The sequence below is a fragment of the Nerophis lumbriciformis genome, linkage group LG06, assembly GCF_033978685.3.
Source record: "Nerophis lumbriciformis linkage group LG06, RoL_Nlum_v2.1, whole genome shotgun sequence".
In the NCBI taxonomy this organism is placed as follows: domain Eukaryota; kingdom Metazoa; phylum Chordata; class Actinopteri; order Syngnathiformes; family Syngnathidae; genus Nerophis; species Nerophis lumbriciformis.
Window position 1 is genome coordinate 50695889 of NC_084553.2, and position 21724 is coordinate 50717612.

At 36.9% G+C, this 21724-nt stretch overlaps 1 protein-coding gene across 1 annotated transcript in view; it reads right to left on the reverse strand.

Moving 5' to 3' along the window:
• Positions 1 to 700: 700 nt before the first annotated feature.
• slc6a2 (solute carrier family 6 member 2) overlaps positions 701 to 21724 on the reverse strand; it is a 102540-nt gene continuing 81516 nt past the window's right edge. Inside the window, exons 12-15 of the mRNA XM_061964532.2 lie at positions 17804 to 17904; positions 5826 to 5993; positions 2672 to 2743; positions 701 to 2587 (exon numbers count right to left, since the gene is read on the reverse strand). Of these exons, the coding sequence (XP_061820516.2) occupies positions 2564 to 2587; positions 2672 to 2743; positions 5826 to 5993; positions 17804 to 17904 (365 nt within the window). The 3' untranslated portion in view covers positions 701 to 2563. The remainder of the gene's footprint in view (positions 2588 to 2671; positions 2744 to 5825; positions 5994 to 17803; positions 17905 to 21724) is intronic.

The following is a 21724-nucleotide window of genomic DNA, read 5'->3' on the forward strand; positions in this document are numbered from 1 at the left end:
GGGCAATCTCCCAAACCTAAAATCAGGATCAATTAGGACTTCACTTATTTTACAGATTTTTAATTTGACTTCTAGAAATTTGTTTTAAGAGCTATTTACTTAATTTATAGTCATTGACTAATCTTAACTTTAGCATGGATAATTATATATTTTTCTATTCTACTTAAAACATTTAAAATTAAGAGAATACCTAATCAAATATATATATATATATAAGTATAATTCACTCACAAATATGATATTTTGGTTTTTCCCCACATACGTAGAAAATCTTTTTTATTTTTTATAGATTCTGCAACATCGAGGACGCTTCATTTAAGAATTACGAGTTGAATAATGCTTGTTTTCAGAATAAAATACTTATGGTTGGGGGCGGGGGCGTGGTTAAGAGGGGAGGAGTATATTTACAGCTAGAATTATTATTTCATATACATATATATACATATATATATATATATATATATATATATAAGAAATACTCAAGTATTTCATATATATATATATATATATATATATATATATAAATATATGAAATACTTGACTTTCAGTTAATTCTAGCTATATATATACATTTATTTTATTATGTATATATGTATATTTATATATATATATATATATATATATATATATATATATATATATATATATATATATATATATATATATATATATATATATATATATATATAGTATAGCAGTTGTGCACTGCACTCTCTAAAAGCCGTAGATGTTATTGTCACATATGCATGTACAGTAGATGGCAGTATTGTCCTGTTTAAGAGTGTCACAACATTGCTGTTTACGGCAGACAAACTGCTTTACGGTTGACGAAAACGTGACTGCTGTTGTTGTGTGTTGTTGCCGCGCTGGGAGGTAGTTAATGAAACTGCCTAACAATAAACCCACATAAGAAACCAAGAACTCGCCCTCGATCATTCTACAGTTATAACATGATTGGGCAGGCTCGCTGTTTATATTGTGGGAAAGCGGACGTGAAAACAGGCTGTCGACACGTCACTCAGGTCCGCCTGAATTTCGGGAGATTTTCGGGAGAAAATTTGTCCCGGGAGGTTTTCGGGAGAGGCGCTGAATTTCGGGAGTCTCCCGGGAAATCTGGGAGGGTTGGCAAGTATGCCCCAACTCCAACATACTTTTTAATTTCCGTTTAAGCATTTTCACAATGACACGTCCCAATCAAAATCCAAAAATCAGTTTGATATAATTCCAGTTGTCTCTTTTTGTAACTCTTTTTAAATTCAAATATATTCTCGCAACTTTTTAAGTCTTTCTTTCGAGAATTCCATGCTTTCACACCAGCAACAGACCGCACTCTTGGATGTTTAAAATCACACGGCCTTCTGTGGTTCTCATCTTCAGACGTGAACACAAATACATTTTGTAAGTCATAACTGTTAATAATAGTTGTAATAGTTACAACTATCTATTTAAATCAAGGGATGTGATGCTATCACAAGTTAGCCACGTAGGTTGATAGCATGCTAAGCTGTTAGCTTTGTTAGCATTTTCAGACTCTGGACAGTGCTGGCTGTCCAGAGTCGGGACCCGGGGTGGACCGCTCGCATGTGCATCGGTTGGGAACATCTCTGCGCTGCTGACCCGTCTCCGCTCGGGATGGTTTCCTGCTGGCCCAACTATGGACTGGACTCTCACTATTATGTTGGATCCACTATGGACTGGACTCTCACAATATTATGTCAGACCCACTCGACATCCATTGCATTCGGTCTCCCCTACAGGGGGGGGGGTTACCCACATATGCGGTCCTCTCCAAGGTTTCTCATAGTCATTCACATCGACGTCCCACTGGGGTGAGTTTTTCCTTGCCCTTATGTGGGCTCTGTACCCAGGATGTCGTTGTGGCTTGTGCAGCCCTTTGAGACACTTGTGATTTAGGGCTATATAAATAAACATTGATTGATTGATTGATTGATTGATTTAAAATATGGTTTTAAAAGCCTCCGGGTCGGTCTAAAGTACCAGACCTGAGGTTGGCGACAGGTAGCAGGCCCTTTTTAAAATGTTAACTTGAACGATACATTTACAAGCAGTACTTCATGCCATGAATTGATTAACGTGGACCCCGACTTAAACGAGTTGAAAAACATATTCGGGTGTTACCATTTAGTGGTCAATTATACGGAATATGTACTGTACTGTGCAATCTAATAATAAAAGTTTCAATCAATCAAAAATGTCGTACAAACAACCGCTTTCTCATGCACCCTTAAAGTATTACTCAAGTTAAAAAAGTTCATGTGTTACTCAGGAAACGTCGGCCTCTTTGATCGTTTTCTTTTCAGCTAAAATTGGAGCATTTACGGTATTTTTTATAAAACCCATAATACGTCAGCCATCTATTGATGTTTTAGTCTACTTCGATGTCAAGTGCTAGATGCTAACTGTTGAAAAACAGAACTAAGAAAAAACAGAAAACAAGCAAAATGTCCTCCTTGCCTGGTTGACTCCACAGTAACAGACGCAGGGATGGATGGATGGATGGATGGATGGATGGATGGATGAATGCGAGGAGTGTGCCTGTTCATCAAATGGCCAACCAGTGACTGAGCTGTAAGACACAAGCAAAAGGAACGTCGGGAATGTTCCAGGAAGTTCCAAAAGACGGAACAAGTCTGGGATGAGAGGCACTTACTTTAAACTGTCGTACGTTTCCTTCCGCAACCAAGTGGTGTTCGTGTTCAGGAGTGATGCAATAGGCGATTCTCTGCAGAGGCAATGGAAACAACGCCGTCAACACTTTTTAAAACACTAGTGGGAATAACAGAAATGATCTGTTCCAGTGTCAAACTATCCCCGGCATCAAACATTTAGTGCACTTAATTTATTAACAACAGTGGTTGACTTATATTTAAAGCACAAGAAATCACTTTTACAAGTGCAAAAAGAAGTTACTCACACTCTAAGCCCTCCAGCACCAAAGTATGCCATTATTGTAAATAAAAAAAGACTGTCTTGTGTTATTATTGATAGTTTTTTTGTTACACTTTCAACATACTCAAGAATGTTAAAAAACTAAAGAATAAAAAAGGCTCATCTGCCACACAAGTCTGTTGCTATTTATCTTCAGAGTCATATCGTGCCGTGCTTAACTTATTCTTGTGGGGCGGTATAGCTCGGTTGGTAGATCGGCCGTGCCAGCAACTTTAGGGTTACCAGGTTCGATCCCCGCTTCCGCCATCCTAGTCACTGCCGTTGTGTCCTTGGGCAAGACACTTTACCCACCTGCTCCCAGTGCCACCCACACTGGTTTAAATGTAACTTAGATATTGGCTTTCACTATGTAAAGCGCTTTGAGTCACTAGAGAAAAGCGCTATATAAATAGAATTCACTTCACTTCACTTACACTTGATTGTCCAACATTGCCTGCAAAATTATGACGACCACAGTTTGACTCTGAAACAGACTATTTCTATGGTAGTGAATTCCTGTGGGATGGCCACAGCTTGACCCTGGAACAGATCATTTATATTTCCATGACTTACGATGGAAGGGCCACAGATTGACCTTAAAGAAATTATATATCCACTTCCATCATTTATTATTATCAATGGGATGGCCAAAGTTTGACCCTGGAACAAAATATGTTTTACAGTATTTATATGTCTTATGTGATGGCCAAAGTTTAACCCTGGAACAGACTATTTATTATTCCATTATTTCCTATGTGATGGTCACAGCTTGACCCTGTAACAGATCATTTATATTTCCATTACTTCTGGTGGGATGGCCACAGTTTGACCCTGGAACAGACTATTTCTATTTTAAACATATCCAATACAATGGCCACAGTTTTACTGTGTTACAAATTATTTTTTATAGTATTGTATTCCTGTAAGATGGCCACAGATTGACCCTGAAACAGACCATTTATATTATTATCAATGGGATGGCCACAGCTTGACCCTAAAGAAAGAATATATCCACTTCCATCATTTCCAGTATGGCAGCCACAGTTTGACTCTTGAACAGACCATTTCTATTATTATCAATAGGATGGCTAAAGTTTGACCCTGAAACGGACAATATCTATTTCCTACCTGAGGGATAACCACAGTTTAACCCTGGAACTGACTATTTATTGTCCCTTTATTTCCCATTGGATGGCCGCAGCTTGACCCTGGAACCGATTATTTATATTTCCATTACTTCCGGTGGGATGGCCACGGTTTGACCCTGGAACAGACTATTTCTATTTTAAACATTTCCAGTACAATGGCCACAGTTTGACTCTGGAACAAATTATTTTTTATAGTAGTGAATTCCTGTAGGATGGCCACAGCTTGACCATGGAATGGACAATTTCTATTATTATCAATGGAATGGCCAAAGTTTGACCCTGGAACGGACACTTTCTATTTCCTACCTAAGGGATGGTCACAGTTTAACCCTGGAACAATTTTTTGTTTACAGTATTTATATTTCTGATGTGATGGCCAAAGTTTAACCCTGGAACTGACTATTTATTTTCCCTTTATTTCCCATTGGATGGCCGCAGCTTGACCCTGCAACCGATTATTTATATTTCCAATACTTCCGGTAGGATGGCCACGGTTTGACCCTGGAACAGACTATTTGTATTTTAAACATTTTTAGTACAATGGCCACAGTTTGACTCTGGAACAAAATATTTTTTAATAGTAGTAAATTCCTGTAGGATGGCCACAGCTTAACCATGGAATGGACAATTTCTATTATTATCAATGAGATGGCCAAAGTTTGACCCTGGAACGGACAATTTATATTTCCTAAACCGGGATGGCCACAGTCTAACTCTTGAACAAACTATTTTTACAGTATTTCTATTTCCTATGTGACGGCCACAGTTTGACCCTAGAACAGAAAATTTGTATTTCCATTACTTCTGGTTAGATGGCCACAGTTTGACCCTGTAACAGACTAAACATTTCCAATAAAATGGCCACAGTTTGACTCTGGAACAAATTATTTTATAGTGGTGAGTTCCTGTAGGAATGGCACAGCTTGACCCTGGAACGGACAATTTCTATTATTATCAATTGGATGGCCACAGCTTGACCCTGGAACAGACAATTTATATTTTCTAAGTCTAACCCTGAAACAAAATATTTTTTTTACAGTATTTCTATTTCCTATGTGATTGCCACAGTTTGACCATGAAACAGATCATTTATATTTCCAATACTTCCGGTGTGAGGGCCACAGTTTGACCCTAGAGAAGAATATTTCCATTTCCATCATTTCCAACGTGATGGCCACATTTTGACTCTGGAACAGACTATTTTTTTCAGCAAATTAATTCTTGTGGGAAACGTTAGTTTGGAATTCACGTTGAAATTGAAGTTTGAACTCCCTCCTGAACCGGACTTCCGGAGGGCCACTGTACAAATATTCTTGGAACACAATCAACTGCAAATGTGTTTTAAGGGGTCTTGGGAACTAGCGAGCCTCGTTAGGAAGCGGTTGTCACGAATAGGATGATACTAGAAGCTGATAGGATGAGAAACAGGAAGTGGCAATGAGTGGGCCGGGATACTGGAATCTTTCCAGCCGCGTGACGCTGGCAAGTATGAAAATAGCTCTGTGGCGCTTTGATGATTACAATCGCAAACGGCCACATTCTCTCTCCAGGGAATCAAATCTGCTTATTATTATTTTTGAAGTTGTTGCTCGAGAGTAGACACATCAGTGCAGCCAAAACAACAATTACGGTGGCGTATTATGTAAAACGTACTGCAACATGTTTTGTACCAATCCGCATTTTTCCACCGGGATGCAGACCGAGGCCCTCACGGCACGGGACACTGACCTCTTTGAAGGTTCCTGGCACGCTGCAGAATTTGTACACGGCGTAGACCGGGACGAACATCATGGAGGACATGGCCACGCCCCAGCCAATCACGTTGGCCCAACGGGGGAAGACGTACTCGTCATACTTGAGGCCTGAGGAGGTCACTGTGCTGGCGACGACCACAAACTGTGAGGGGAAAGACACGTGGGAAAATACATTCATAAATATTTCACAACAAGGATTTTAACCACTTTGATCGATCATTTCTGTTGCCTTGTTTTGATCTTTTAAAATATATGCTTTTATATTATTACCAGTTATATTACATTCATTCTAATTGACGTAAGGAAGTAAAATACTAATATTTAATAGGAGGTATAAACATCTGCATATATTATCAGTTGAAATTATTATTTTAAATAAATGCACATTAGTGTGCCTTTATAAATTAACATTTTTATAGGACATTTGAGCTAACATCCTATTGTAAAGTATTTTGTTGTCATTTATATTATTTAAAATGAATATATAATACATTATTATTACTGTCAATAACATTACTAATATATTAACCGCTATTTTAAAATAAAAGTGTACAGTCATTTAAATCAATAATAATACATTTTTGCTCATGATTCTTATTGTTAGTATTAATACTGTTAATTATTTTCAACTAAATGTTGTTTCCAACATCTCTAAAGCCAAATTTTAATGAGTAAAATAACAACATGTGAAAAATATTATCATTATCAGTAGTACTATTGTTACTAAACAGACACTTAAACCAATGCCAATAACAAACATGTCATCCTTCATAATATGAGATTAGAATACACATTATCATGCTCATGCATTGAATTATGACATTTTGGTTCAGCCCAAGATCTTTCTTTTTTTCTTTAGTTTATTTTGAACATGAACACACTTACAGTATAATACATCACAGAATTTCATATCATTTCACTTTACATCATGTCCGAAAAGGAGTAGGAAGAAGCACAGCTTATTTAATCCTACCCCTTTCCCACTTCAGAGTGTTTACAAATATATAGAATAATTTACTGATCTTTTTATAATAAAATAACATCTGTGAATTAGTATACACAACATTTTGTAATATGTAATTAATTAATTCAGTCATTAACATACTAAGATGAAGAATATCTTATTTTCAATAAGGTTGAAAGTATTTCTAATAATTCTTCTTCTTTGTACTTTGTAAGCACCATTAATTTGAACAACCTCTTAAACTGGATCATATCAGTACAATGTTTAACTTCATTACTTAATCCATTCCATCATTTAATTCCACATACTGATATGCTAAAGGTTCTAAGTGTTTAAAATAGTAATGGACTTAAATAATAATAAACAATGATGGTCACTGATGTCTGGACGTATAGGCAAAATGTGTATGTTATACAATTATAAAGAAATATATATTAAAAATGTTTATACCACAAAATAAATTATATCAATATTTTCTATTTTACTTAAATGTATTACATTTGAAATATAGTTTTTATTTGTATTATAAAATATCATCAAATAAATTGAGATTTTAGAAATTATTTAATCAGAATTATCTTTATAATAAGTACTTATTTAGTTTATCATTTCTGTATTTATTAGTAAATTAGTAGTATTCATTCTGAATTAAATAGATTTTGGGAACATCCTGTAGAACCAATTTTATTTCTTTGTAGTTTATATATTTGCAGGCCAAAAAGAGGATTAACGAGCAGTGAAAGCGGTGAGCCTGCATAGTGTCAGCCTCAGGCAAGCTGTCTGGGGAATGTACAGTACAGTACAGTAGGTGGGGGCTCTAATGGTTCTCCAGGTCTGGCCACTGTCAATGTGTTATGTACATTACAGGGACATTTTCCATACACAACAGTCCTTAAAGACGTGTGTGGACAGTTCTAAAATACATCAGGATTGCAACTATCAGCCACGTCTTCTTATGTTTTACCGGGAAATCACACCTTGGAAACTTCCTCATAACTTCCAGTTTTTCTCGTGGTAGCTACTTCTGGTGAGGTTCATCGGTTGGGTCCAGCAACTTTTTGCAACTTAACGCTAAGAAAACGGAAATGATGATTATCAGTCCTGCTAGACACCGACACCTATTAAATAATACCACCTTAACATTTGACAACAAAACAATTACACATAGTGACTCGGTAAAAAAATCTCGGTATTATTTTCGACCCAACTGTCTCATTTGAGTCACACATTAAGAGTGTTACTAAAACAGCCTACTTTTATCTCCATAATATCGCTAAAATGTATCACACTTTGTCCACCGCTGAGATAATTATTTATGCGTTTGTTATGTCTCGTCTCGATTACTGTGACGTATTATTTTCGGGCCTCCCTATGTCTAGCATTAAAAGATTACAGTTGGTACAAAATGCGGCTGCTAGACTTTTGACAAGAACAAGAAAATTTGATCATGTTACGCCTATACTGGCTCACCTGCACTGGCTTCCTGTGCGCTTAAGATGCGACTTCAAGGTTTTACTACTTACGTATAAAATACTAAAGGGTCAAGCTCCATCCTATCTTGCTGATTGCATTGTGCCAGAAATCTGTGTTCTAAGAACTCCGGCTTATTAGTGATCCCAGAGCCCCAAAAAAAGTCTGCGGGCTATAGAGCGTTTTCTATTCGGGCTCCAGTACTCTGGAATGCCCAACCAGTAACAGTTAGAGATGCTACCTGAGTAGAAGCATTTAAGTCCCATCTTAAAACTCATTTAAACACCCTAGCCTTTAAGTAGACCCCTCTTTAGACCAGTTGATCTGCCGTCTCTCTTTTCTGCTCTAAGTGGAAAGGTTATCAGGTGGCCACAGATCAGATTCCATGGAGGAGGCACTAGTTGTTCCAAGTTGGGACCCGGGATGGATCACTGCTCTGTGCATCAGTTTGGGACGTCTCTGTGCTGCTGACTTGTCTACATACAAGAGGATCCCCTGCTGGCTCCACTATGGACTGGACTCTTACATTATCAATTGTATCCAATGGGGATCTATTGCACCAGTCCCGCAAGGGGGGTTCCCACATCTGCGGTCCCTTCCAAATGTTCTCATTGTTCCCATTGAGTTGAGTTTTTTCTTGCCCTGATGTGGGATCTGAACCGAGGATGTCGTTGTGGCTTGTGCAGCCCTTTGAGACATTTGTGATTAAAGGCTATATAAGTAAACTTTAATTGATTGATTGTTTCAAGAGTCTTAGGGAGAGTCGATTATATTTATTCTCCTTAAAGGGGAACATTATCACAATTTCAGAATGGTTAAAACCATTAAAAATCAGTTCCCAGTGGCTTATTATATTTTTTGAAGTTTTTTAAAAAATTTTACCCATCACGCAATATCCCTAAAAAAAGGATTCAGACTCGGATTTCAGCGGCTTAAGCGATTCAACAGATTACGAATGTATTGCAACGGATGGTTGTAGTGTGGAGGCAGGTAGCGAAAAAGAAATTGAAGAAGAAACTGAAGTTATTGAGCCATATCGGTTTGAACCGTATGCAAGCGAAACCGACGAAAGCGACACGACAGCCAGCGACACGGGAGAAAGCGAGGACGAATTCGGCGATCGCCTTCTAACCAACGATTGGTATGTGTTTGTTTGGCATTAAAGGAAACTAACAACTATGAACTAGGTTTACAGCATATGAAATACATTTGGCAACAACATGCACTTTGAGAGTGCAGACAGCCCAATTTTCATCAATTAATATATTCTGTAGACATACCCTCATCCGCGCTCTTTTCCTGAAAGCTGATCTGTCCAGTTTTGTAGTTGATTTCAGCAGGCCAGGGAAGCTAGGGTCGATAGCTCGCTCGTCTGCGGGAACAAACTGCTTGTTTGTTGCTTGCCGTGCTACCGAGGTCCTTTGTCCCTGAATTGCTCACACACTCCGGCAGATTCAATGGGGGTCTGGCGGCAGATTTCTTTGACTTTATCGTTGGAAATGCATCTGCTTTGAGTGTCGCAGGATATCCACACATTCTTGCCATCTCTGTCGTAGCATAGCTTTCGTCGGTAAAGTGTGCGGAACCAACGTCCAATTTCTTGCCACTTTCGCATCTTTGGGCCACTGGTGCAACTTGAATCCGTCCCTGTTCGTGTTGTTACACCCTCCGACAACACACCGACGAGGCATGATGTCTCCAAGGTACGGAAAACAGTCGAAAAAACGGAAAATAACAGAGCTGATTTGACTCGGTGTTTGAGAAAATGACGGATTGCTTCACGATGTGACGTCACGTTGTGACGTCATCGCTCCGAGAGCGAATATTAGAAAGGCGTTTAATTCGCCAGAAATCGGTTAGAAAAATATATGGTCTTTTTTCTGCAACATCAAGGTATATATTGACACTTACATAGGTCTGGTGATAATGTTCCCCTTTAAGTCCTTATCAATATTATTGATAGGCCTTTTTTTCTGTAATAAAGGTGTCAGGAGTGTAAGTTGCGTTATTTAAGTAACTGTCAGCTAGGAAGACAAGATGGGATGCTAACTCTTCCTACTCAAATTGGACAGACAAACGACAGGAGAGATTAATTACTGGACATTTGTTTGAGCTAACCTTTGTAGTCCTGTTAAGATTAAATGTGTCCATTTGTTTGAGCTAACCTTTGTAGTCCTGTAGTCCTTCTAAAATGTAAACAAAACCACTAAAATAACTAACAGGGCACTCAGATTTTTGTGAAAAATAACACAGTTTGCACAATATTATGGACAACACATACTATTAATTAATATAATGCAAAAGGTAATGTACAGAATGTAAGCATGATGATCCAGTTTTGCCTGAAAGGGAGTGAGAAGAAGATAATTTATTTAATCCCACCCCCAGTTCTCCATTCAATGATTAATTAGATGTAATTATTAATCTTAGATATAATTATTAAATATGATTAAAAGCAAGAGTAAGATTGCTAATTCAGTGTTAACATTTTCTGTAGAGGAAAAGTTGGGCCCCGTGGTCAAAAAGGTTAAGAACCCTCGGTATAACTGAAAAGGGATTATTTATATACAATTGCATTGTTTAAGATTGTTGCAATGATTTTTATTTGCAGAACATATTTTTTTCCTGTGTTATCATAACTATGATAATTCACAAAATTATTCAATGAACATGACATTTTAAGTCAAAACTAACTTTATTGTCCAAAATTTTTAGTATCGTCCACCCCGAGTGATGTATCAAAATCGAAAAATAATCAGCATAGCAACCAACAAACCGCAGTAGCAATGGCCAAAAACTAGGCAATATAGAAGAGGACATATGAGAGGAGGATATGGTGATGAACTAGGGACTATTTTTAAAATAAACATTTTAGACAAAGAAAAAGACCCATTTTGGAGCTAATCATCTGGACAAATGCACTCTTAACACACCTCAGGTCACAGGACAATCTTATATGACAAACTTGTAATACATAAGATAATTGGGCGTTTTCTGTCTGGGAAAATTGGGACAAATACAGCCCGATTTTCTGAAAGAGAGACGAAACATCTGGTGACGGATCCAAGTACTTATCCTTCTATCCTATACTTTGGATCATGCACCATGTCGTCAGACTCGTGCTGTCCTATCAAAGGCTGTAAACATGAACTGATGAAGTCTACTCGGATGAGAACCGTCTGATTCAATGCCTTGAGAACACAAAGACTTGGATGAATGAGAATATTCACAGGCATACGCCCCGAGCCTGTTCCCTATGCTATGATCATTATATATGATTATTATACACCACATGGCGGCGCCGTTATTAAACCCCCATAAAGCTTTATGTACTCTTCAAACCACCCACTGTAACTTCAGGGTGTTTACCTCAATCGCCACACAATTTGGCACACACCTTAAAGGGGCTGACAAGCACACCTGTGTGAAATTTGAGCTAAATTGGTTGAAGTAAAATGTCTTTGCAGGGGCACTTAGCAAATAATTGTCCAAAGTCATTGACCATGTGTCTAATGATGGTAAAATATTGAGGATATCTGCACTACGGTACATGCATGCTAATATGTATTCCAAAAAATTTAGAGCACAACCCATAGGGGGCGCCACACATGTAATTTGGAGTTATGTGGGAAAATGATCCTACATAGATTTCAGCAACAGCCTCAACAAAGGATGTTGACAGAACTACAACATCAGAATATGTGACGATGTTTGACGCTGAAAATAAAAATGTTTTATTTCCATTCTTGGGGAAAAAATGGTTTAAAATCGGAATAATCTGGAAGTGGACCAGAGTCCAGGAAGGGATTGTGTCTGACATGAGCAGCTCCACTGTGGTCTAAATGCAAGGTCTTTGCTGTTGGAAAAAAGACATTTCTTGGAAAATTATGAGAGAATCTCTTGTGGTCAAATCTGCTGTTTCGTTCACACCACACATGGTCTTGCTATATAGTACGTTGAAGTCATTGTTTGAACCTGCATGTGTTTTCCAAGCGTGCAGTTTTTTCTCCCATGAAAAGGGCTTACAATAAGACTTCATAAAGAACCACCTTTCCATTCAATCACATGATAAAGTGTTTCCATACTTTTGACCGGTACAATGTCTACTTTATGGACAAACTTTGTGGACTTCATTTCAACAATTTAAAAAATACATACACTCATGCACATAATCCCGTTTCATCGAATAAAAATTAACGTTGTTACCCTAGGGTAAACTGGATAACACATGGCACACTGACAAAGCTTAACCTATTGTCACTATAACAATCTACAAGGTTAATATAGGTTGCTTCTCTTTCTTCCCCTCCATTTTTTTGCTTTCTTTTGTATCTCTAGTTATCGTTACGTATATGTATTGTTGCATTTGAACAACTATATTGTTGATATTAGAGGTAAATTATAGGTATTGTTCATTATCAATAGCGCTATTCCTATTGGAATGTGTATTGCTCCATTTGTAGTGTAATAATGCTCATTGTAATTTCTATATTATTATTTATTTCGCTAACTGCTTCTTTGCTATCACTTTTACCATCATATTTGTACATATCGTATTTGCTGATGTTGCTCTATTGTTGTTGTTGTTGTTGTTATTGTTGTGTTTGCTGTTGTTGTTTTTGTCTCTCTGTCTAATCCCCCTCTTGTCCCCACAATTTCCCCCTCTGTCTTCCTTTTTTTTATCTTTCTATCCCCTCCTGCTCTGGCCCGGCTGCACCAAATGATAATATCAATACATTTAATAAAATCAAATACAAATAAGGCAACAAGAGAAGTATCCTCTTTATTAAAGTTAATCTGAACAGCCGATATGGGCATCTACATCAACTATATGATTTGCCTGAGAAGCTGGACAGGACAAAAAAAAACAATAAAACAAAAAATAAATCATGTCAATCAAACTTATGTGTTCTAGGGTCAAACTCTCACATTATAGAATTGCCAGGTAAGTAAAAAGAGAAGTTAACCACTGTAGAATAAATTTACCTTGAAGTACAATTAGTCTGAAATGTTAAGATTTGCATGTCTATGCAAAAAATAATTTCTGTGATTTAGTGAATGGATATGTTTACATTTGAACTGTTACTGTACCAATTTCCCTTAACTGGGAATCGATACCGGCACCCAATAGTACCAATTGTCTGTATTTTTGTGTGTTAATAAATATTCATTATTTGACTATAAAATTAGATTTTTAATGTAACATTTAAAAATGAGCTGATTATTATAACTCAGCAGTTAAGTTATTATATATTGTTTTATTATTACATTTGAGTCACATTAGCAATGCTGTTGCACTTCCATTACTTTAAATGAGGGGTTGTTAACCGTTTTGACCTTGGGGCCAAACTGTTCCACTTGAGGCCCACTCAATTATTAACACTGAATTAGTTATCTTACTCTTGATTTTAATGGTATTCAATTTTTATAGCTAGCCTTCTTAAAGTTTAACTGAATAAACCTTGTCAAATGATATGAAACTATGTGATAATCACAAAGATAATTATCAAGGCTTAAACCTAAATCATAAATAATGATGATAATAATAATAATAATATATATTTCTTAAAATAAACCGTCAATAAAATGAAAGTGCAAATGAAAATACAGCTTCACCACTTTTGTCATCAGTTTTGCACTTAAGAAACTTCTCTATGACTTTAGCTCCATACTTCTTCTGTTTGTTTGATATTGTCATTATTGCCACAAGTGGTGGAAAAGTGTATTACAACTGAGTATCAATCCGAAAATGGATTCTTAACCTGTGGTTAAGAATCACTGCATTAGATGACACTATTGTATAGGGCTATAGGCTATTAGGGGTGTCAAAAAGATTTTCAAATGAGTCGCGATTATTATTTGTAACTATTCTTAATCGATTTAAAAAAAAAATCTAAAATCGATTTTTAATTTTTTTTAATCTGTCCTGTCCAGCCACTCTGGAAAATCATATAGTTGATTTAAATGCCCATATCTGCTGTACAGATTTACTTTACAAAAGAGAAGTGTGGGATACTTCTCTTGTTGCCTTATTTGTATTTGACTTTAGTAAATGTTTGAGTAGAATTTTATTAAACAAAACCAGTTTTCTTTTAAGCAATATAGACATTTTTCAGGCTGCTTATCTAGTTTATGGAGGAATGTAGTTAATCATAGAACTGGCACCTAATGTTATTAAAAAAGTATTGATTTTGAATCGAGAAACGTGTTGAATTGACAATCGATTCTGAATCAAATTGTTACCCCTAACAGTCCAATTGAATCGAATTGTGTGGTCCCCAAAAACTCACAGCCCTACTATTGATGGTATGTTGTAGCTTTTTCAATGAAGATGAGTGTGTTATGTTGCACCCTACAAAGTGTTTATACTGTGAGTATCGTGATTATTACACTCAGCAGTTTGATTGTAACGTTTATTTTGTAGTTTTCATTACTAAATTTGAAGGTGTTTATCGCCATGTAAAATTGCTAATGCTCATAGTAGCCTGTCTATGGCAAGCAAGTAAAATGTACATTAGCATCAATCAAGCGCATTCTGGAGGACTAGGTCCTTACTTTACATTCAAGGACCTACGTTGTTGGTGTTGAAAATTGCAACAGTATCTAGGTGGAGTTTGGCTGAGTCCGCTACGACTGATGCTTGAGTAATTGTTTCCTTGAACCGGACAAGATGAGTCTGCAACCGGACGAAATACAACTATTTCAAAACGCGTTACAACGCAGTAACATATTGCATCATTTCTGGCTGTATTATTTTCTCCAAACTTTTATTAATCAACTTGCTTTCCATCCATTTTCTAACGCTTGTCCCTATTTACTGTTACTAAATGGTGACTTTATGATGTGACATGGCTCTATATAGACTTCTGTTAAAATGTAAAAATTATTTATTCTTCTGTTTGAACAATTAGTTTTAGGCGATACCACAAATTTGGGTATCAATCCAATACCAAGTAGTCACAGTGGCAGTGTTAGTCATACCAATGCTGATACTGAATGAATACAATTTTAAGATCATTGAGTGATTAATTTATAAGCAGATAAAAACACATGGTGACATAACAACATAATTCAAATATTTTAATTATTTCCTACTATTAGCTCTGATCCAAATCCTTAGTTTTTTCCCCCTTAAAACTGTCCTGTGTCCATTATTTCCTGATGTAAACAATAACAAAAAAGATTGAATAATAAAAAAATATTGATCTAACTACTGTCGTATCGACCATATACAAATACTAGACTTGGTATTGTTATTATACATATCTGTATTGATCTGCCCACCTCTGTTGTCTCTATCTTAGCCGTGAGCAGATCCTCTTACGGTGTGTAGTGCAGCATGATTAGATATTCCTCGTCCTCCAGGGATAATATTTGTAAGAAACATTGTTTAATTGCTGACATGGAGGCGAGCACTAGTGACTTCGAAATGGCTTTGCATTGTGGAGGGAGGTTAGCCGCGAGCTACCTTGTTAGCCGGAGTGCGTTGAGAACACGTTCATTTGCCTGTCGCTGTCAAACTTGAAGGACACAGCAAGAATGTGCATTATCACGATTTAACGATAGTATTAAAAGCTCTATCATTGGCCAAATGTGTATAATTTATATTGTATATTGTACTGGAGCAGTGTTTCTCAACCATAGGGCCAGGGGCCGCCAACAAATATCTGTTTATTAGCTGTGGTCCAAATTGATTTTGCGCTGTGTGCAGGCGCCAAGTCCTGTTGGAACTTGAAATCTCCATCTCCATAGAGCAGGTCAGCAGCAGGAAGTGCTCTAAAACTTGCTGGTAGACGGCTGCGTTGACCCTGGATCTCAGGAAACAGAGTGGACCGACACCAGCAGATGACATGGCACCCCAAACCATCACCCAACCATGCAAATTTTGCATTTCCTTTGGAAATCGAGGTCCCAGAGTCTGGAGGAAGACAGGAGAGGCACAGGATCCACGTTGCCTGAAGTCTAGTGTAAAGTTTCCACCATCAGTGATGGTTTGGGGTGCCATGTCATCTGCTGGTGTCGGTCCACTCTGTTTCCTGAGATCCAGGGTCAACGCAGCCGTCTACCAGCAAGTTTTAGAGCACTTCATGCTTCCTGCTGCTGACCTGCTCTATGGAGATGGAGATTTCAAGTTCCAATAGGACTTGGCGCCTGCACACAGCGCAAAATCTACCCGTGCCTGGTTTACGGACCATGGTATTTCTGTTCTAAATTGGCCCGCCAACTCCCCTGACCTTAGCCCCATAGAAAATCTGTGGGGTATTGTGAAAAGGAAGATGCAGAATGCCAGACCCAAAAACGCAGAAGAGTTGAAGGCCACTATCAGAGCAACCTGGGCTCTCATAACACCTGAGCAGTGCCAGAAACTCATCGACTCCATGCCACGCCGCATTAACGCAGTAATTGAGGCAAAAGGAGCTCCAACCAAGTATTGAGTATTGTACATGCTCATATTTTTCATTTTCATACTTTTCAGTTGGCCAACATTTCTAAAAATCCCTTTTTTGTATTAGCCTTAAGTAATATTCTAATTTTGTGACACACGGAATTTTGGATTTTCATTTGTTGCCATTTCAAATCATCAAAATTAAATGAAATAAACATTTGAATGCATCAGTCTGTGTGCAATGAATAAATATAATGTACAAGTTACACCTTTTGAATGCAATTACTGAAATAAATCAAGTTTTTCAAAATATTCTAATTTACTGGCTTTTACCTGTATATGTGTGATTAACACACACTTTTATATAATTTGACAAGGTTTACCCCGTTAAGCTGTATGTAGTGAAGTGAAGTGAATTATATTTACATAGCGCTTTTCTCTAGTGACTCAAAGCACTTTACATAGTGAAACACAATATCTAAGTTACAATTAAACCAGTGTGGGTGGCACTGGGAGCAGGTGGGTAAAGTGTCTTGCCCAAGGACACAACAGCAGAGACTCGGATAGCTGAAGCGGGAATCGAACCTGGAACCCTCAAGTTGCTGGCACGGCCACTCTACCAACCGAGCTATGCCCCCCAAATGTAGGTTACATTTAGTTATTGAGTAGGATTAAAATAAAGAATAATATTACTGATTCGGTGTTAGTATTTGAGTGGGGCCCTGGCTCCAGGCCCCTTTGTAGTGAAAAGTTGGGCTCCAAGGTCAAAAAGGTCAAGTACCCCTGTACTTGAGTGTACTAATGGTAAGTTTAGTCGTGAACGATTGGAAATCCTAATATTGTAATATTCCTGTGTTGCGTTACAGTTCCATTTCTCGTTCTATGGTTATCGTCACACTTTTTTATTTTTGTCATTAATGCTGATTCAGTGGCGGCGTCACAAAAAAACACAAAAAGACGCACTTTTGTAGTCAATTAATTAGCCCAAGCCTCATGAGATTTGCAGAAGTGGAGGTTTGAACTTCAAGTTGTGGTTGACTTGTGAGGCACAGACTTCAACTCGCACAAAGCATGGCGGTACTACTGGATAATGGGTGTATAAATGTGTGTGTGTGCGTGAGATTCCTCCTACCAGAAGAAAAGCTGGGCTGACAAATTTCCAGCACAGCCTCCAGTAGAGTCCTGGCTTGAAGCCCATCATTCGCTCTATGTCTTCGCTGAAGCGATCCACTCCTGAAACAAGTCAGAGTTGAGGGTCAGTCCAAGTTATGAAAGTAGTCATTCAAGCCAACTATCTGCCCTCAAAAGACCCCAAACAACACGCATCAAAACCCCGCTGCTTCTGAAATGAGCTCACATGCGGAATCATTTAGCATATGATTCCTAACAAATATTCACTGTTTTCATTTGGATACTTGCCTGCCAATGGATTCCACTCGGTTGTGGTCCTTTAACTATTTCCTGATACATTTTGTTTTTTTTCTTTAAAATGACAGAGATAACCCCAAATGATGATTTGTGATCTTAGTGGCACATTGAATTTTTCTATTGATTGAAGATGCAATGTTTTTTTACAATTTTTATACATTTCATATATATATATTTAATGAATTGTAATTATAATATATATATATATATATATATATATATATATATATATATATATATATATATATATAGCTATATAGCTAGCCTCAATCTGAACCTTGGTATTTACCGTGATGACGGACTGGCAGTGTGTCGCGCCTCGCCAAGGAGCAGCGAGAATACCAAGAAGCGCATATGCCAAATTTTCAAAGAGAACGGCCTACGGATCACGATTGAAGCCAACAAGCAAACCGTCAACTTCCTTGACGTCACTTTCAACCTGAGAAATAACAGCTACCAACCATTCACGAAACCCAACACAACACTCCAATACGTGCACCATGACAGCAACCACCCACCCACCACCACGAAAAGAATACCTACCGGAATCAATAAAAGGCTATCGATGCTGTCATCTAGCAAAGCTGAATTTGACCAAGCAACCCCCCCGTACCAAAAAGCCCTTGATGAAAGCGGGTACAATTTCACCCTCACCTATGAACCCACGCCAGGAAACCAGCCAAAAAAGAACAGAAAACGAAACGACATCATCTGGTACAACCCCCCATACAGCAAAAACGTCTCAACTAACATTGGACACAAATTCCTCAATCTGATTGACAAACACTTTCCCAAAGACAACACCCTAAGAAAAGTATTCAACAAGAACAACATTAAATTGAGCTACAGCTGCATGAACAATATACGACAAATCATCTCAAACCACAACAAAACAATTGCAAATGAGCCGTCGGCCCCCAGACAGAGCGACTCCAAAACCAACAAAGACTGTAACTGTCGAAAGAAACCTGATTGCCCTCTCAACGGGGGGTGCTTACAAACATCAGTTGTCTACCAATCTAAGGTAATACGCAAGGACATTAACACATCCGACATATATGTAGGATTAACCGAGGGAGAATTCAAAACCAGATGGAACAATCACAAGGCTTCTTTCAGGAACAAAAACCTGCGAAATACCACAGAACTCAGCAAACACATTTGGGACCTCAAAGACAATAATGTTGAATATTCAATAACATGGCAAATTCTTGCATCCAGCACACCTTACAATAGTGGTAATAAAAGATGCAACCTATGCTTGAAAGAGAAACTGTTTATTATTTACCGTCCAGACCTGTCATCCCTCAACAAGCGCAGCGAAATTGTTACAGCATGCCGCCATAGACGGAAACACCTCCTAGGTAACACATGAGCCAATCACCACGCCCCTAGGCCAGCCTGTACCCACCCACTCTGTGCCCTATATAAACCATGGTATGCGAATGCTCCCATTAAAATCTCCTGATGATTGAGGGTACCCCCCCTCATGAAACAGGCCTGTAGAGATGAAATAGTCTTGTGATTTTTTTTCCCACACATACATATATATATATATATATATATATATATATATATATATATATATATATATATATATATATATTAGAGATGTCCGATAATATCGGCCGATAAATGCTTTAAAAAATGTAATTATCGGAAATTATGGGTATCGTTTTTTTTATTATCGGTATCGTTTTTGTTTTTTTGTTTTATTTATTAAATCAACATAAAAAACACAAGATACACTTACAATTAGTGCACCAACCCAAAAAACCTCCCTCCCCCATTTACACTCATTCACACAAAAGGGTTGTTTCTTTCTGTTATTAATATTCTGGTTCCTACATTATATATCAATATATATCAATACAGTCTGCAAGGGATACAGTCCGTAAGCACACATGATTGTGCGTGCTGCTGGTCCACTAATAGTACTAACCTTTAACAGTTAATTTTACTCATTTTCATTAAGTTCTAGTTTCTATGTAACTGTTTTTATATTGTTGTACTTTCTTTTTTATTCAAGAAAATGTTTTAAATTTATTTATCTTATTTTATTTAATTAATTTTTTTTTAAAAAGACCTTATCTTCACCATACCTGGTTGTGCAAATTAGGCATAATAATGTGTTAATTCCACGACTGTATATATCGGTATCGGTTGATATCGGTATCGGTAATTAAGAGTTGGACAATATCGGAATATCGGATATTGGCAAAAAAGCCATTATCGGACATCCCTGATATATATATATATATATATATATATATATATATATATATATATATATATATATATATATATATATGCATACACAAGAGGCTATATCATCCCTACAAGCCTGTTTCGCAGGTTTCCCTGATTTTATATATATATATACATATATATATATAGTCGAGGTTTCTGTGGTTTATCCGTTATACAGTGCTCAATACCGGGGTAGAGCGGAATATATGTTAGGTCAGGGAAAAACACAGAGGCTATTTCATCCCTACAAGCCTGTTTCGCAGGTTTCTCTGCTCTTCAGGGAATATTTCCTCTGAAAATCCCCTGACAAATATCCAAATATATGAGCAAATATCCAAATATATGAGAGTTGAAAATAAAATAAATAATTTTTAAAAGATATTTACCAGAATGAACCATAATTATATTCAACCTAAAAAAAAGTAATTGGGTGCATGTATTTCTAATGTATATACACTGATGTATTTCAAAATTCAACATTATAACCTTTAAAGTTTATTTATTTCAATTTCCTAATTCCGGTCCAAAATCTGCAATCTTAGCATAACAGTTTTGCGTGTGCTATCAAGTTTGTACAGTGCTTCTAAATGATTATTATTATTTTCTGTTACACCCCTCCTCCCCATTTTGCGTGCCCCCGAACTCTACCCGCGACTAAAATAGTATATTTTTTCTCTAAAATTGTTATAAGTACACCTCTGCATAACATTGTTTCTTATTAACATTAAATAAAACAAAAAAAATGAAAAAAGAAAGGAATATAGATCAACTTAGAACAAAGAATAACTTTATTAAAATTGTTTTTAGTCCGTAAGAGAAAATATTTATATACAGTACAGGCCAAAAGTTTGGACACAACTTGAAGCTCATCAAGAGAATGCCAAGATTGTGTAAAAAAGTAATCAGCAAAGGGTGGCTATTTGGAAGAAACTAGATTATAAAACATGTTTTCAGTTATTTCACCTTTTTTTGTTAAGTACATAACTCCACATGTGTTCATTCATAGTTTTGATGCCTTCAGTGACAATCTACAATGTAAATAGTCATGAAAATAAAGAAAACACATTGAATGAGAAGGTGTGTCCAAAATTTTGGCCTGTACTGTATATCATAAAAATAAAAAAAAAGAATACTTATTTAAACTATAACAACTGTTTGATCGACTTGAGCTATTTAATACTAAACAAATAAAATTAAATATACTCAATAAATAATAAATAATTCAAACTGATCAGCAACATTCAGTCCGGAGCACAATATATAAAACACAAAATTATGTAACATTTTGTGCAAATTTAATTTATGAATAAATCAAAATTAGAAAGTCAGGATTAATATCTACAATGAGCATATTTTTTAGTGCACAGCTTTTCGA